The 17759-nt window shown below is 42.8% G+C and overlaps 1 protein-coding gene across 1 annotated transcript; it reads left to right on the forward strand.

Annotated features, from left to right (window-relative positions):
• The first annotated feature begins 1464 nt into the window (after positions 1–1464).
• LOC144218411 (spermatogenesis-associated protein 31D4-like) lies at positions 1465–7867 on the forward strand. The gene is given in 10 exon segments (XM_077748275.1): positions 1465–1602; positions 2619–2664; positions 3211–3271; positions 3558–6365; positions 6367–6517; positions 6519–7191; positions 7194–7303; positions 7305–7563; positions 7566–7795; positions 7797–7867. Coding segments are annotated over 10 exon segments (4512 nt in total). The 3' UTR covers positions 7833–7867.
• Positions 7868–17759: the final 9892 nt, after the last annotated feature.

Below are 17759 nucleotides of genomic sequence, written 5' to 3' on the forward strand. Positions count from 1 at the left end.
ACCCAATTTGGTAATTTAAGTAGTCAGTAGAGGACATTGATGGAAAACAGTAAAGACTGGAATCCATTATGATTTAAGTGACATTCCAACACATATAGTCTTACAGCCAACTTCCCTAGGAAATGGTCCTCAGTAGGGTTTTAATTCAGTCAGGTACAGATTTTGGCAGTCTCCCAGTGGAGATCTCCCAGTCAGAAGTGGCTAGACTAGAGATGTGGAGGGGATCACATTAGACCAATGACGAGGAAACCTCACACGGGAGTCTTAAGATTGGCAGATGTGCTGGTCATTTAGGTGGCTCTCCCTTGCCCATGACAGACAACTTTGTATAAGGACAGGAATAAAGAGAGGGCATCCAGTTTCTGGGTCTTATTACCATTCCACCTAGGTTACTAACTTCCAACCAAAAACAAGGCTTTCTTTTCTCCATAGAGTAGCACAGGGAAGAGGATTGCAATCTAAGCAATCAACATGAAAGTGTTCCAATAAGACCATATTTCTCGAAAAGCCCCTGAAATAAGAGTAAAGGCAAAGATAAAATATACTCACAGAATTTGCACCGGCTTAGAATCCTGATGAAAAGACTCGAAGCCCCACATTGGGGGCCAAATGATGAAGTTTTGAGGTGATGAGGGGAGTCAATGGCCAAGAAAGAATTCTTTAAGATGTCTTTGGTGCAAATAGGTGATTTTGTTAAACCTCAGGGACAGGACTCATGAGAAGAAGAGCTGTGCTGTAAGTGTTGAGGGAGATGTTTTATGGAGTAGGGGGAGATAAACTCAAGAGGAGTTCCTAAAGGGATTTTCATATGCTAAAGACTCAGGCTATTGGAGGCCTAGCTGTTGTGAAGATAAGGTTGTTTTTCCCTCAGGCAGTACATTAACATTAAGACATCTTTGAGTTCTTGGACTTGAGGTTTTTGAAGGGATTGCCTTTTTCTGGTAAACTGGTGGAGACTCTTATCATTTTAGCCATTTATTTTTTGGCATTTCTCGGTTTTGGGTAGCCAGGAGCGTCCAAGGAATATCACACATTGCCCACAGTTGGGGCACACACAGTGGGGGCAATGTGTGATATTCCTTGCTGGGTGGTGGGGATTGTATGCTTGCTTGTGCTTTGTCCCTCAGACAGCCTCATGCTCCCTCATCAATATGATGAAAAGGTGAAGTAGGAAAATAGGATGGCAGAATAGGGCAGAGAGACCTGGAGGCCTAGGAGAAGTAGAGGGATGTTCTGGGCTTGTAGGTGGGAGAGGGGCTATGGGCACACTCTCTTCAATTGTCCCCTCCCCCACCCTCAAGAACCTTTTGTGACTTTTCAGTGTTCTATGATGTAAGCCTGGAGAGTATATATGGTCCAGCATCTGCACACTCGGATCTTAGTTACCTATAGGCAGCTTTGTGATTCAGTTACCTATAGTCAGCTTAGTGATTATCTCATTTCTGAATAGCCCTACTGAAAACTATGTTGTGCTTTAGCTCAACATGCTGGGAGACTGACCCCAACTTCACCATCTTGTGTGGTTTGGGGTTGCTTCTTCTGTTCCTGTGCTACCTGATAGAGATTCCATTTCCAACCTGGAACATGAAATCCATCCAAAAGGTAAGGAATCCTGGGGGATACCTCAACAGACATTATTATTGTTTCTATTTCTTGTCCCAAATTTTAAATTTTTTAAAAAAGTTTTTTATTTATTTCTGAGAGAGAGAGAGAGAGAGAGAAAGACAGCGTGAGCAATGGAGGGTCAGAAAGAGAGGGAGACACAGAATCTGAAATAGTCTCCAGGCTCTGAGCTGGCTGTCAGCACAGAGCTCGATGCGGGGCTTGAACCCTAGAACCATGAGATCATGACCTGAGTCAAAGTCAGACACTTAACCGACTGAGCCACCCAGGTGCCCCTTCTAGTCCCAAATTTTAAAATGAGTTTAATAGGAACAGACACACTTCAAATGGGAAGTCTAAAAGAACAGATATTCCCTCCTCTAGGAAAAGAGATCTGGCAGAGTTAAGGGCTAAAGAAGTACTCAGGTTTCCACTTGAAGCTCACAGACTATCTGGGTGTGGTGGAGAGACTTGGATAAAATCCTAAACATAGGGATTCTGTAGTCCTAGTTGAGGTTTAGAGAGTATGGGATTTGTGTAAGAGAACAAGGTTCCCCAGCATTTGATCATGGGTCTCCTTTTCACGTGAGGTATCACTCAATCAAGCCTTCGTGTTGGGCTGATAGAAGCCTGCTGAGCCTCTGAAACACACTGAGCAGAGACTGGGGTCCCAGCTCTGTCCCAGGATACAGGGAAGCACAGTTGTGACTGTTGATCCTCAGGTTTTTTGTTTTTTTTTAAGTTTAATTTGAGACACACACACACACACACACACACACACGTGAGTGGGAGAGGGGCAGAGAGAGGGAGAAAGAGAATCCCAGGCAGGCTCTGACCTGACAGCACAGATGGGGGGCTTGAATTCATGAACAGTGAACAGAGATCATGACCTGAGCTGAAATCAAGTGTTGAATGCTTAACTGTCTGAACCACCCAGGCGCTCCAAGAATGTCTCCATTTCTGAGAGTAAAGTAAGAGATGAGTCACAACCCCTCATTCTTTTATTTTTATTCTAGCGTCAGGGTAGAGCCGAGAGGAGGAGGAATGATGGTACACTGCAAGGTAAGGTTCTACTTATTCCACCTGAGCTCTCCAAGGATGACCCTTTCTGTCCTTTCCATGAAGTTTCAGTTCCATGATTTCTGAGGATGTCAGCTGAAAGACACCATCCCCTCCAAAAATGGAGGCCTCAGAACAGTCAGAACTGGAGGCCTTTAGATTCCTTGCTCTGCCCATCCCTGAGTATGGGGCCATGATGGAGCCGGGCAATGGGTGTTGCCCAATGGTGGCCCTGTGAGATGTCAAGGGTCAGAACTTTTCTGTCTTGATTTTGTGAAAGACCTGTAACATCAAGGATACTCAGGATTCCTCCCTGAGGTACTAACCACTGACTTCTGTGCTTCACAGAGGTAGTTTGAGCATCACATGACATAATGTAAATGAAATACTTTAATACTAACAGGTATCACATCATTGACCATTTGACCTCATCTATGGTTATTGGAATATTCAGAATCTAATACCCCAAGGGTTTCTCATAAAGGGAATCATATATAACACCTATGTTTCTACCTTCACTACATATAACCCGCTCTCTTGGTTTCCCAGGTTGGAAATGCAGTCAGAGAGAAGAGGAAGAGCTAAGGAAGCAGATGTCTAATTGGAGGAGGTGACAACTCTTTCCCCTTCTATCCTGATCCCTCCTAGAGCATGATTTATGCAATTGTATGGATTCAATGTAATCTGCCAGTCATGGGAGGGAGGAGCCATTACAAATGGGTATGTGAATGAGGGCCTTGGGGTGAAGGCTACTGACCATATTATGATGTTATAAATGTGGGGCATTGTGAAGGGGCAGCAGGCTTCAGGCCGCCCCTCTTTTGGCATGTCAGCAGGTCCTCCTTTCCTTGTTCTCTGGCCCTGGCTGCAGCTTTGTACCTCCTTATCTCCTGCAGCCCCCTAGGTCGGCATTATGATATCATCCACATTCGTCAACTGTTATGTCCAGATCCCTTCTGTGAGGTGTGTAATAATACCACTGCTGAGATCAATTGTCTGCTGTACCCAGAGGCCCTGGAAGATGCTACTCCCTTGGTTTCCACAGCTCCTGTGACTGACTCATCGTTCACATTGTCTTCTGCTTTCTCAGCAGACCCTCCAGGACACCTAATATCAGCTTCTCTGCCTGATCCTCCCCCACCACCTGCCTCCACCTTCCTACCTAACCCAATGACCCTCTTGGCTGACCTTTTTCCACCCTCACCACCGGATCACTCTTTGCCACCAGAGCCTTTTCCTCCCTTGGAATCCAGTTTCCCTGACGATCACTTCCCACCCCAACCCCTTGCCTTTTCCCATCTCCCACCATATCATGCTCAGAAAGAGGACCCTGTTACTCAACCAGAGGCCAATTTGTCTCTAAATACCATCTTCTCTCTTGATCCCACTCTTTCCCAAGATGTCAACTCCTTATCAGAGTTGTCCCAGACACTGAATCCCACTGAGACTTGTGCTTGTCATGTTGCATCACCAACCCTGTCTGTTTCACCACCACCAGACTGCACTTTGACTGTGACTCAGTCTAAATCCATTTCCATCACCCTGAAGCCTATTCCAGAGAACTCCTCTCCAGATGGCCATGTTGTGCTGTCCACTCATATTTCCAAAATCAAAGACATTGACCATGCAACCTTGTCTGCCTCAGACTTCTCTTGGTGGAAAGCTCATCACAAAGACTTCTTCTCTTCTACCTTGGCTCAATGTGATTTCAGCCAAGAGTTTCTTGCCCTCCATTCTTCCAAGGCTGTTTCCAGGGGAGACCCTGCAGCCAACCTTGTAGAGCCTGGCAACCTCTCTTTCCTGAGCCCTGATGTCCTGGCACTTCTGGAGGAACAAGTCCAAAAGAGGGGTGATTTCCTGATATGGAAGGAAAAGAAGAAGGGTTCTTTTCCAAAACAACTTGGGCCAGACTACACACTATATTCTTCAGGAAAAGTGTCAGAGTCAATTGCTGACAAACATGACTTGGCAGCCTCCCTTCCTTTCTGGAACAGCAAAGACAAATCAAAGGAACTCCATGTGCATCCACAGCCCCCATATCTTACAACCTTGGCAGAGGGCAATTTACAGCAAACACCTATCCAACTCTTCTGGGGTCTCCCAACTCTGCATAGCGAGTCCTTGCCCTCTGCTGCCCATGTCTCAGATGATTCTGCCTCAGTTTTTACTTTCAATAGAATCTCTACCTCCACAGACCAGGAATCCCCACTCCTTCTCCATCCACTTACTCTAGGCTCACCTGAGATCCAGCCTCAAACCTTGACTCAAGCACACCCTCAAGGCCAGCCCCAACCCCAGCCCCTACCTCTCACTCAAGTCCAGCCTGAGGTGTACCTTCAAACCCCACTCCCAATCCTGCTATCTAATCCTCTACCCCAGATTAAGATCTGTGGAGTATGCTTTCATAGACCCCAGAGTGAATCAGAGTCTCTCATCTCCTCTGAAATTCAACACCTAGAATGGAACTTGTTGCAGAAGCAACAGGAACATTTGTGGGGTTTACCCAGTGTGGTTCAAAGATCCCATGAGGACTTCTGTCCTTCAGCTCCTAGCCTATCTAACTGCCGGGTCTCCCAGGCCCATGGTGCATTTTCTATCCTTCCTGGACTGTTTCCTCTCAGTGATGAGGTTCGTAAGAAACTAGAGCATCACCTGAGAAAGAGGCTCATCCAACACCGGTGGGGCCTTCCCCGCAGGATCCATGAGTCTCTGTCACTGATAATACCTCCGAGGAATTTTTCAGAGAGACCTGAGATGCAACACTCTCGTGGACGCCCACAGATCTCTAAGAGTCAGAGTAGCAAAACTCTAAATGTTGGGTTGAGCCAACCTGAAAGCTTCCATGAGGGGGACTCAGAAAGGCTTCAGCTAGAGGAGGCCAATGGGAAGGATCTGGGAAAAAACCCAGAGGATGGACCAAAAGATCATCAGTTTAGTGACCCAGAGAGCTCTTTAAATAAGGATATGGGGTATGATGTGGAGAAAGCACATAAAAGCCTGCATGAGAAAAATTCAAGGGCATCTGTGGGGATTCTAGGTCGGAGACAACTTGAAAATCTCCTGAAAACACATTTGAGCAAAAAGTCTGATGAGATCAATGAGGGTCGGCTCCCCGAGACTGTACATATTTCATGGCGTACTATGAAGGAGACATTCCTTCCTTCCAAGAAATCCCATATTGAAATACAACAAAGAGTTCTGCCACCATCAGTGGATGGGGACTATGGCCTGAATACCTCCCAGGAGCTTTCCTTTATTGAATCTACGACACAACAGAGGCTGGAATCCCATATCAAACAATTTCATAGGAGGATGGTACAGGGCCTTCCCCCCAAGGTCCTTGAATCCATAGATATCTTTATATTGAAAGAGGCCCAATCCTAGTCCTTATCCCATTCAAAGTTTCCCTCCTCAACTAACTGGATTTCTGAGGCCAACTCTAAATCTGGGGTCTTCAAGTCCCATAGAGGAAGCTCTAAATCTCTCCATGGAGACAAAGTAAACAGCAAATTCGGCCCCATCCTGGGCCATTCTCTCCCTGCCACCCCAACTGTGGGCAAGGAAGGGCAGGGAATCCTGGCAAAATCACCTGCTCATATCAACCATGAGCTGGCAGAGGATGCTCCGAAAATTAAGGATGGCAGACAGACTCTTCAACCTTTCAGACACACCACCATACACAAAGTGAGTCAAAGACTGACTGCTAGCCAATAGATGGCTCTCAAAGCATCCCACAAAGTAAGCTGGGGCCAGATGTGAGCCAAAGGATAAGACCGTAAATCCCAATGACAGAGTAAAAATGCACCACCGCAAAACAGTGAAGAATCCAGAACCCATTCCCATGCCCAAAGTGTCCCAGGGAGATATTCAGGGTTGAGGAACTTGGTGTGTGTCAATCAAAAACTAGAGATATCTTGACAACCAGCAAACCAAGAAGCCCCCAAATGGTCAATGTGAGTGTAAATAAGGTCAAACCTGTGACCACTAAAAGCCATCCACAAAACATATCAATTCCGCAAGATCATAAATTAACAGTCCTTAAAGAACAACTGTATAAGGAGTTCAAGCTTAAACTGGAGCAAAGAGAGCATAGCTGGGCCCAGAGCCAACACAACGACCTGCCCCTCTTGATTTACAAGCCCTCTCTGACTCATAACCAGGGTGACTCCAGTGGGGACAGGGGAGCTTCCCAGGTGCTGCACATCCATCTTGAGGACACAGGAATTAGTATGGGACAGCAGCAGGAGACTTGGGTCCCTAAACATGTCTTAAGGAAGCACCAGCACAAGTATTTCCCACCAGCTACAGAGACAATGAGCCCTTCGTGCTCTAAAGCACAGAAGTTTGGTGGAAGGGATGCAGAGTTGGGGACATACCAACTCATAAGGAAGAGGTTCCCTACTCAGGATGTAGAACTGCAGGGGAAGCTTGGGAGCCAGTCCTCCCACACCCTATGACAAAAGGGTAAGCCTCACCGTGAAAGCCCTTTTAGAAGAAAAAGGAGCACTATTTTACATGCTTTAAACCTAGGAGTAAGTGCAAAAGATCAGAAAACTCCCAGGAAAAGGGCAGCTTCCTCTCTGTGCAAAGCAGAGGCATGGTTCAAGGAAGAGCAGCCTTTACTGGGATGACAGAAGCTCAGAAAAATCAAGAAAAATATTGAGAAACCTCTAGAAGAGAAAATGGAACATCGGTATGCAATAGATAGCATCTGCCCTCAACAGCTCCTTTTGTCCCCAGCCAGGTTTGGGAAAACTCAAAAGGAAGCATAAGCACAGGCCCAGACACAACCTGTCCTGGGGCATACTTTCAACTACAGGGCTTCCTCCTGTAACAAGATAAATACCAAGTCCTGCCACCAAGAAGCTGTCTTTGTGGGTAACAGTCATTCTCCAAGTATTAGATCAGAGACAAGGTCAGCCTGGACACTTAAGCTGTGGCACTTAAGGACCAGCTATTGTGTCAGAACCATTGCCTGTCTGTGCCCCACAGGGAGCCTGTGCCCCACACATGCCACACCTGCAGGCCTCAAGCTGGCCAGGGGCCTTCAGCCACTCTCACCACTGCTAAAGGCATAGTATTCAGATATCTGTCTCTATTATTTAGAAGGAAAAGCCTTCTCCAGAATTTCCAAGGGAGGGAAATATCCCACCCCAAATCCCACAAAATAATCCCTTGATTCTCTCCAATAAATATTTCTCTAATAGTGATGTCTGTACTGTGTACTGTTTGGGGGCATGGGTTTTGGGTAGTTCAGGGCTTTGTGTTAGTTCTGTTGCTGCTGATTGCTTCAAGGTGACCAGTCCCCCTGTTGAGGGGGTTCTCTTGGGAGACCATGTACTCAATGCCCATTTCCTCTCTGATGAAGTTTGAAGAGATGGGCTCTGTCTGCTGCCTCTTAGTAGCTCTCTCCTTTACCCTCGTTGAACATTTTACACCCTTCAGAGCAAGTCTTCTATATCTGAAGAGGATCAAAGACAGAGTTTTCAAAAAATAATGATAAGCCACTGTTTCTCCTTTACTGCTAGTGTTACAGTGGCTTCCAGTTACCAGAGGATCCTACAGGTGGGTGAACTCTGAATGGGAGAGTTTGGGCTTGTTGGGATAGGGTCTAGATAGTTGGGATAGATACTGCTTAGGGATCTGTCATGTGAATCATGTTAAACTTGACATTGGGCTTTCCTACTGGAACTGGGCAGCCTGAAGAAATGCCCAGCGAAGAGAACTTCAGGCTGCCTGACTGGTGACAGTTTTTGCAAAGCAAAAGTATCACTTAGATCTGTCAGGGGTGGGAATGTTGACAAGGCAGCCACCACCTCCCCATCTAAGATGTCTAAGAAGAAATGAGGAGATGAAAGAGTCATCTTGATGGCAGAACAAAGGTCCCCTTATCACGATACCGTCCTGCTCCCCACCTTCCTCAACCTGATTCAGGTACCAGCAGCCTACTGATGCCTTATACTAAAATGGCATGGAGCTGGTCTTTGAACACTCAAACAATATCTGCAAACTGTCAAGCATGGCATTCCCTTTTGGAGAAGAGGATATTGGTAACTTCCTTCTATCCACATTTAATGGCGATATACAAGATCTTGCCTTTAGTGTAGACAGTTATCCCATTAGGATAGATTTACCACCTTTGATATTCATGGCCCTAGCAAAGCCAAGGTAGATCTCCCTGAGAAGACCTGCATTTTATAAATCAGAGGTGAGTTCTACAATATGCACTAGCGTACAGATAACTGGGGGCTTTTTTCATGGAATGTTGTGTTTTGTTTTGTTTTGTTTTGTTTTTGGCCAAAACAAAGCACACTTACCCACCCTTGGAATAAGGTTCTGGAGAGAAGACGATTCCACTTGAGACTGGAACTCAAAAACCGAGTGTCCTAGTGAACGTTCAGTGTTACAACAAAAAAACACTAAAGCCCTCTCTGAACAAGAAGATACAAGTCTGGTATCCTTGTCCAAGGTTATATCATTGACCCTGCAGCATCTGAACATTAAGGTCACAGAAAGAATGCAGATTCTGATTCTGTGGAGGTCCTGAGAGGGACAATAGGTGAGATGAGGCCCAGGACAGAAAACATGAAGAGATCAGAAGGTACTGGAGGCTCTAACATCTATGTAGATAGACCAGCCAATAACCTAGTCTCCCAGGTCCTCCATAATCTCATTTTAGAGTCCTTTACTGCCCATCCAATGCAGTTACTGCTGCTCTGTAGAGCTTAGTACACTGAATACTTCTGCCATCAGGAATACTATAATCTGACATTCTGTCGTTTTACCTCCTCCTCCTATCCTTCCAGCTTATATGTCCCCTGTTATCAACTCCACATCATTCATTTTTCCACTTCTTGTCTATCCACCAAGGCCTTGTCTTTCTGATCATCTATCAGGTAACCAACATTTTAAAAGCTCCAGTACAGGGGCGCCTGGGTGGCTCAGTCATTGAAGCAGCTGACTCTTGATCTCAGCTCAAATTATGATCTTGTGTATCAAAGCTTCAGAGCCTGCTTGGGATTCTGTCCCTCCTCCGCTCTGCCTCTCCCCCACTTGTGTTCACTGTATGTCTCAAAATAAATAAACATTAAAACATTTTAAATAAAAAGCTCTACTACAAATTGACCTCATCCAATCCCTTTCAATCCTTCCTGTCTGGCAAAATCTCGTCTCTGCTTTTTCTAGAAATGCCTTTCTCTAAGTTACTGATCACTATAGGAAATCTCACAATTGAGTCTATTGATGCCACAAGAAATTCAGCCCCAGCACTACCTGGAAATCATTCAAACTACAAATACTTATCCCAGGCTTACATGTGAACAAAACAATGGAGTTAGGTCACTATTTCCTTAGTCTGTTTTCTTCCCAATGCTACTCAGATCTATTTTAAATTTCCTTCACTTTCCTTAGGCCTGGCAGATGTGCTGGACCACAGTTCATAGACGAGCTAGAAAGCTGTTAGTTAGGAGCTTTTCATCAGAACAAAACATAAGAAAATAAAACTTCCCAATCACATTTCCCCATTCCTCTTTCCCTCCCAGTGTCAAAAGAATTACTCTTTATTGAGAGATAGCCAAATTCTAGTCTTGATAGGAATGCGCCTTCCTCACCAGGTCTCCTCCTGACCCCTTCCCTGTCCTTATGAGACACCCAACCTGTTTTACTTTTTCAAAGCTTTTTACCACAGAAATGTTTAAACATGCACAAGAGCAGATAGAACAATATAACTTCCCACACACCCATCATCCAACTTGCACATTATCATTTGGCAGGTCTGATTATGATGAAAGTGCAAAAGCCCATTTAAACGTCTTCCCATCCAGCGGCTCCTGGGTGGCTCAATCATTTAAGCACCCAACTCTTGGTTTAGGGTCAGGTAATGATCTCACAGTCCATGAGTTCCAGCCTCACTTGGGCTCTGTGTTACTAGCATGGAGCCTGCTTGGGATTCTCTCTGCTCCTTCTCCTCCCTGTCTCTTTGCTTTCCCCCACTTGTGCTCTCCCTCTTTCAATATTACAAAAAAATAAACATCTTGCCATTCATCTCTAAGACATATGCTATGCACCCATGTCAAAGTGTTCACCATTCTTTGCTATTTATCTACTGTGGAACATACTGATTCACAATAGATGTAGGCAGCATTGGTGACAGAAAAGCACTGAGCTTTAGTTCTGCTCAGCCTTTCAGTCAAACCTGAGGAGCCCTTTGCATAAATTCCTCAACTCCACACAAGAAGTAATTTTACAGAGCAAATTCAGGGCACAATTTCACTGTCCGTTCATCACACAGTAACTATAACATGCAGAAAGTAGAGAAGAACACTATACATGTAGACAAAGACTTGACACTGCTCTATGTATTTTCAAATATCTAGAAGAAAAACTTTTCCTGTCACTTTTTTTTTAATGTTTTATTTATTTCTAGAGGAGAGAGAGAGAGAGAGAGCATGAGCAGGGGAGGGTCAGAGAGAGAGGGAGTCTCAGACTGAAACAGGCTCCAGGCTCCGAGCTGGCAGTCAGCACAGAGCCCGACGCGGGGCTCGAACCCACGAACCGCGAGATCACGACCTAAGCGAAAGTCGGACACTTAACGACTAAGCCACCCAGGCGCCCCTTCCTGTTACTTTTAAAATGAACTATTGTCTTTCAAGTGAAGCACAGTAGATCAAACACTCCTGTCTTTACCAAAATGCCATTAAAAGCAAAAGATTAGATGAAAAATGCTTAATGTCATTAGCTACCAGCGAAATGTAAATCACAGCCAGTATTTCACAGCACTTCACACCCACAAGGATGGCTAGAATCAAAAAGATAATACAAATGTTGGTGAGAATGTGGAGAAATTAGAACTCCCATACAACACTGGTGGAAATGGGAAATACTGCAGCTGTTTTAGAAAATAGGAGACAACTTATTTGAAGTTGGCAATGCACACTTCTGAGGTATGGGTACGGTGGCAGCAGCAGCTCTTGGAAACAAAGCCAGAAATCTCAAAAGTTGAGTTAAATTCATTTTTAAAGCAAACATTGGAAAATAAAGTATGGAAAAGTTGCACAAATGGTAGAGCCATGTACCCTTTATTCCGATTTACCGATTAACATTTTGAGCTATTTACAATCTCTGTCTCCTATCTTACTTCCTTTTCTCTCTACACACGAACGCCCATACACATATATAAAAAAATACATATGTTCTTGAATATTTGAGAATATATTTCATGCATCATGTACTTTCGCCCTGAATATTTTGTTGTGTATTTCTTCAGAAAAGTTTCTTTACAGCACAGTTATCTCCTTCAGTAAGTTTAACACTGACATAAAGCTTTTAACTAATCTCCCGTTCGTTTTCCATTTTTGTCAATTTAAGTTTCTTAAGTTTATTTTGAAGAGAGAGTGCATGTGCATGTGGCAGTGGAGGGGCAGAGAGAGCAGGAGAGAGAGCAGGACCTGAGCCATCAGTGCAGAGCCTCAGTGGGTACTGGATCCCACAAACTGTGAGATCATGACCTGGGCCGAAATCAAGAGTTAGATGCTTAAGCCACTGAGCCACCAAGCTACCAATTTTTGTAGATTTAAATCAAGTAATGTCCTTTGTATAGTTTTTCTTAAATTTCCTCTACAGGATTCAATCTAGAATCATATAATGCATATAGTTGCTATGTGTCTTTAGTTTCCTTTAATCTGTATCAGTTTCTCAGCCCTTTTATAATTTGGCCGTTTTTTCAAAAATATATTCAATGTACCATTTTCATAACCTCTTCTCACCTGGAAACTTGTTTTTGGTGGAACTGATCTTACCCAGATGTTAAAGGAGACGTTTATAGTTGTGAGTGAGTCCTAGGGGTCTTAGGGACTGCCAGGCACACTTTATCAAAAGACAATACTAAGATGCAAAGATATGTGGAGGGATTTTTCTTAAGAGAGAAGGCTCTTGCAGTCAAGAGAGGCTATATGAGCTGGGCTGGGCTTAAGGTGTACCTTTCTTCTGGGTCGAGACAATGATGGAGCTGTGGATGCAGGAGAAGAGAAGTAAATGGAGTTACCATACTGATAAACCCTCCTCAAATCAGAGGGAAAGGATTGGGTGTCTGCAGCCAAGACTGATTCATCAGAGAGAGAATGCAGGCAAGTCAAGTAAGGAGATGATACAGGGCTTAATTTCAACAGTTTGTAATATAAATAATGAAGCTTGTTGTTAAGGATTACAATCAGTAAATGTCTATCTAGCATGGGGAGATGAATACATATACACCATCAACAAGAATGACATTATTGGTTTTCTATTTTGAATAGTTTATTGTCAAGTTGGTTTCCATATAACACCCAGTGCTCATCCCCACAAGTGCCCTCCTCCAAGCCTATCACCCCCCTTCCTTCTCTCCCACCATCATCAGCTCTCAGTGTGTCTTCAGCATTCAAGAGTCTCTCATGGTTCACCTCCCTCCTTCTCCCCCACTATTTTTCCACTTCTTCTCCTCCAGGGTCCTCCGTTAAGATCCTCCTAATCCTCCTATATGTGCAAACATACGGTATCTGTCCTTCTCTGCCTGACTTGTTTCACTCAGCATAACACCCTCAAGTTCCATCCATGTTGCTACACATGGCCAGATTTCATTGTTTCTCATTGCCATGTAGTATTCCATTGTATAGATAAACCACATCTTCTTGATCCATTCATCAGTTAATGGACACTTAGGCTCTTTCCATGTTTTGGCTATTGTTGAGAGTACTGCTATGAACATTGGGGTACATGTGCCCCTATGCATCAGCACTCCTGTATCCCGTGGGTACATTCCTAGCAATGCTATTGCTGGGTCATAGGGGAGTTCTATTGTTAATTTTTGAGGAACCGCCACACTGTTTTCCAGAGGGGCTGCACCGGTTTACATTCCCACCAACAGTGTAGGAGGGTGCCTGTTTCTCCACATCCTTGCCAGCATCTAGAGTCCTCTGATTTGCTCATTTTAGCCACTCTGACCGGTGTGAGGTTGTATCTCAGTGGTTTTGATTTGTATTTCCCTGATGAGGAGGGACTCTGAGCATCGTTTCATGTGTCTGTTGGCCATCTGGATGTGGTCTTTGGAGAAGTGTCTGTTCATGTATTCTGCCCATTTCTTCACTGGATTGTTTGTTTTTTGTGTGTGGAGTTTGGTGAGTTCCTTATAGAGTTTTGATATTAGCCCTTTATCTGATATGTCATGTGCAACTATCTTTTCCAATTCTGTCAGTTGCCTAATATTTTGTGGATTGTTTCCTTTGCCATGCAGAAGATTTTCATCTTGATGAGGTCCCAATAGTTCATTTTTGCTCTTGATTCCCTTGTCTTTGGGTATGTGTCAAGTACGAAATTGCTGCAGTTGGGGACTAGAAGGTTGTTTCCTGCTCTCTCTTCTAAGGTTTTGATGGTTTCCTGTCTCACATTAAGGTCTTTTTTCCATTTTGAGTTTACTTTTGTGTATGGTGCAAGAAAGTGATCTAGTTTCATTCTTCTGCGTGTTGCTGTCCAGTTCTCCCAGCACCATCTGTTAAAGAGGCTGTCTTTTCTCCATTGGATACTCTTTCCTGCTTTGTCAAAGAATAGTTGGCCATACATTTATGGGTCCAATTCTGAGTTCTCAATTGTATTCCATTGGTCTATGTGTCTGTTTTTGTGCCAATACCATATTGTCTTGATGATTACAGCTTTGTAGTAAAGGCTAAAGTCTGGGATGGTGATGCCTCCCATTTTGGTTTTCTTCTTCAATATTACTTTGGCTATAGGGGGACTTTTGTAGTTCCATCCAAATTTTAGAATAGTTTGTTCTAGTTTTGAGAAGTATTCTGCTGCAATTTTGATTGGGATTGCATTCAATGTGTAGATTGCTTTGGGTAGTAATGACATTTTAACTATATTTATTCTTCCAATCCATGAGCATGAAATGTTTTTTCCTTTTCTTTGTGTCTTCACAATTTCCTTCATAACTTTTCTATAGTTTTCATCACACAGATCTCTTATATCTTTGGTTAGGTTTATTCCTAGGTATTTTATGGTTTCTTATGCAATTCTGAGTGGTATCAGTTTCTTGATTTCTCTTTTTGTTGCTTCATTGTTGGTGTATAAACCAACTGATTTCTGTACATTTATTTTGTATACTGCAATTTTGCTGAATTCATGGATCAGTTCTAGTAGGCTTCTGGTGAAGTCTGTCAGGTTTTCTATGTGGAGTATCATGTCGTCTGTGAAAAGTGAAAGTTTGACTTCTTCTTTGCAAATTCTGATGCCTTTGATTTCCTTTTGTTCTCTGATGGCTGATGCTAGGACTTCAATACTATATTAACCAACAGTGGGAAGAATGGACATCCTTGTCATGTTCCTGATCTAAGGGGGAAAGCTCTCAGTTTTTTCCCATTGAGGATGATTTTATCTGAGGGCTTCTCATAGATGGATTTGATGATGTTTAAGTAAGTTCCTTCTATCCCGACTTTCTCTAGAGTCTTTATTAAGAAGGGATGCTGTATTTTGTCAAATGCTTTTTCTGCATCTATCGACAGGATCATATGGTTTTTATCTTTTCTTTTGTTGATGTGATGGATCACATTGATTGATTTGCGAATATTGAACCAGCCCTGTAACCCAAGATGAATCCCACTTGATCTTGGTGGATAATTATTTTTATGTCCTGTTGAATTCGATTTGCAAGTATCTTGTTGAGTATTTTTTCATCAAGGATATTGGCCTGTAGTTCTCTTTTTTTGCTGGGTCTCTGTCTGGCTTGGGAATCAAAGTGATGCTGGCTTCATAAAATGAGTCTGGAAGTTTTCCTTCGATTTCTATTTTTTTGAGTAGCTTGAGAAGAATGGGTATTAATTCTGTTTTAAATGCATGGTAGAATTCCTCAGGGAAACCATCTGGCCCAGGGCTCTTATTTGTTGGGAGATTTTTGGTAACTGATTCAATTTCTTCACTAGTTATGGGTCTGTTCAGGTTTTCTATCTCTTCCCGTGTGAATTTTGGTAGTGAGTGTGTGTTTAGGAATGTGTCCATTTCTTCTAAGCTGTCCAGTTTGTTAGCATATAATTTTTCATAGTATTCCCAGATAATTGCTTGTATTTCTGAGGGGTTGGTTGTAATCAGTCCATTTTCATTCATGATTTTGTCTACTTGAGTGTGCTCTCTTTTCTTTTTGAGAAGCCTGGCTAGAGGTTTGTCAATTTTGTTTATTTTTTCAAAAAACCAACTCTTGGTTTCATTGATCTGTTCAATTGTTTCTTTGGTTGTATATTGTTTAATTCTGTCCTGGTTTTTATTATTTCTCTTCCCCTACTGGGTTTGGGGTTCTCTTGATGCTTTGCCTCTAGTTCCTTTAGGTGTGCTGTTAGATTTTGGTCTTGCGCTTTTTCTAATTTCTTGAAATAGGCCTGGAGTGCCATGTACTTTCCGCTTAGGACTGCATTTGCCACGTCCCATAGAGTTTGGATTGTTGTATATTTGTTTTCATTTATTTCCATATATTTTTAAATTTCTTCTCTAATTGCCTGATGGGCCCATTCTTCCTTAGTAGGGTGTTCTTTATCCTCCATGTTTTTGGAGGTTTTCCAGACTTCTTCCTGTGATTGATTTCAAGTTTCAAAGCATTATGATCTGAAAGTATGCATGTTATGATCTCAATTCTTTTATAGTTATTGAGGGCTGCTTTATGTCCCAAATGTGATCTATCTTGGAGAATGTGCCATGTGCACTTGAGAAGAAAGTGAATTCCATGGTCTCAGGATGTAAAGTTCTAAATATATCTGTCAGATACATCTGGTCCAATGTGTCATTCAAGTCCATTGTGTCTTTAGTGATTTTCTGTCTAGTTGATCTATCCATTGCTGTAAGTAGAGTATTAAAGTCGCACATTCTTATACATAAGAGTATTTCTCTTTGTGATTGTTTTATATACTTAGGTGGTCCCATATTTGGTGTATAGTCATTTATAATTGCTAGCTTTTCCTGATGTATAGACCCTTTAATTATTATATAATACCCTTTTTCATCCTTTGTTACTGTCTTTACTTTAAAGTCAAGTTTGTCTTATATAAGTATAGCTACTCCAGCTTTCTTTTGACTTCCAGTAGCATGATAGATGTTCCACCATCCCCTTATTTTCAATTTGAAGGTGTCCTCCAGTCAAAAATGAGTTTCTTACAGACAGCAAATAGATGGATTTTGGGGTTTGTTTATCCATTCCTCTACCTTTTGTCTTTTGATTTTGGCATTTAGTCTGTTTACACTCAGTGTTACTATTGAAGAATATGGGTTTAGAGTCATCGTGTCCTTTGTGGGATTTATAGTTGTGGTGGTGTCTCTGGTGTCTTGCGTTCCTTGCAACAATAGAGTCCCCCTTAGGATTTCTCGTAGGGCTGGTTTAGTGGTGACAAATTCTTTCAATTTTTTTTTTAATTTGTAAAGCCTTTTATCTCTCCTTTTATTCTGTATCACAGGCTTGCTAGATAGAGGATTCTTGGCTGCATATTTTTTCTGTTCATCACATTGAAGATTTCCTGCCATTCCTTTCTGGCCTGCCAAGTTTCAATACATAGGTCTGTCACCACTCTGATAGGTCTTCCTTTGTGTGTTAGGGACTTTTTCTCCTTAGCTGCTTTCAGAATTCTCTCTTTGTCCTTATATTTTGCCAGTTTCACTATGATATGTCATACAGAAGATCGATTCAAGTTATGCCTGAGGGGAGTTCTGAGGGGAGTTATGCCTGTTTACTTCCCCAGATTGGGGAAGTTCTCTGCTATAATTTGTTCAAGGACTCCCTCAGTGCCTTTCCCTCTCTCTTCCTCTTCTGGAATTACTGTGATACAGATATTATTCCGTTTGATGAATGTGGATTCTTTTGAGAAAATATGGGGGTTAGGGCTGCCTCTCAGTATATATTTCTCATTTCATAAATGCATTATTGGGGAAAACTGCAGCTGAAGGCAGAGCAGATCTTAGGGATATAGATCTCTGTGCATAACAAACCTTCAGAGATAATGTGGGGTCCAAAAGGAGATCACCAAGCAATAAAAAGGGTCTCAGGTAATATCAGGGAAACAGGTAGAATATGATGATTTTGCTAAAGGTAAATA

The sequence above is a fragment of the Crocuta crocuta genome, unplaced genomic scaffold, assembly GCF_008692635.1.
Source record: "Crocuta crocuta isolate KB4526 unplaced genomic scaffold, BGI_CrCroc_1.0 scaffold199, whole genome shotgun sequence".
In the NCBI taxonomy this organism is placed as follows: domain Eukaryota; kingdom Metazoa; phylum Chordata; class Mammalia; order Carnivora; family Hyaenidae; genus Crocuta; species Crocuta crocuta.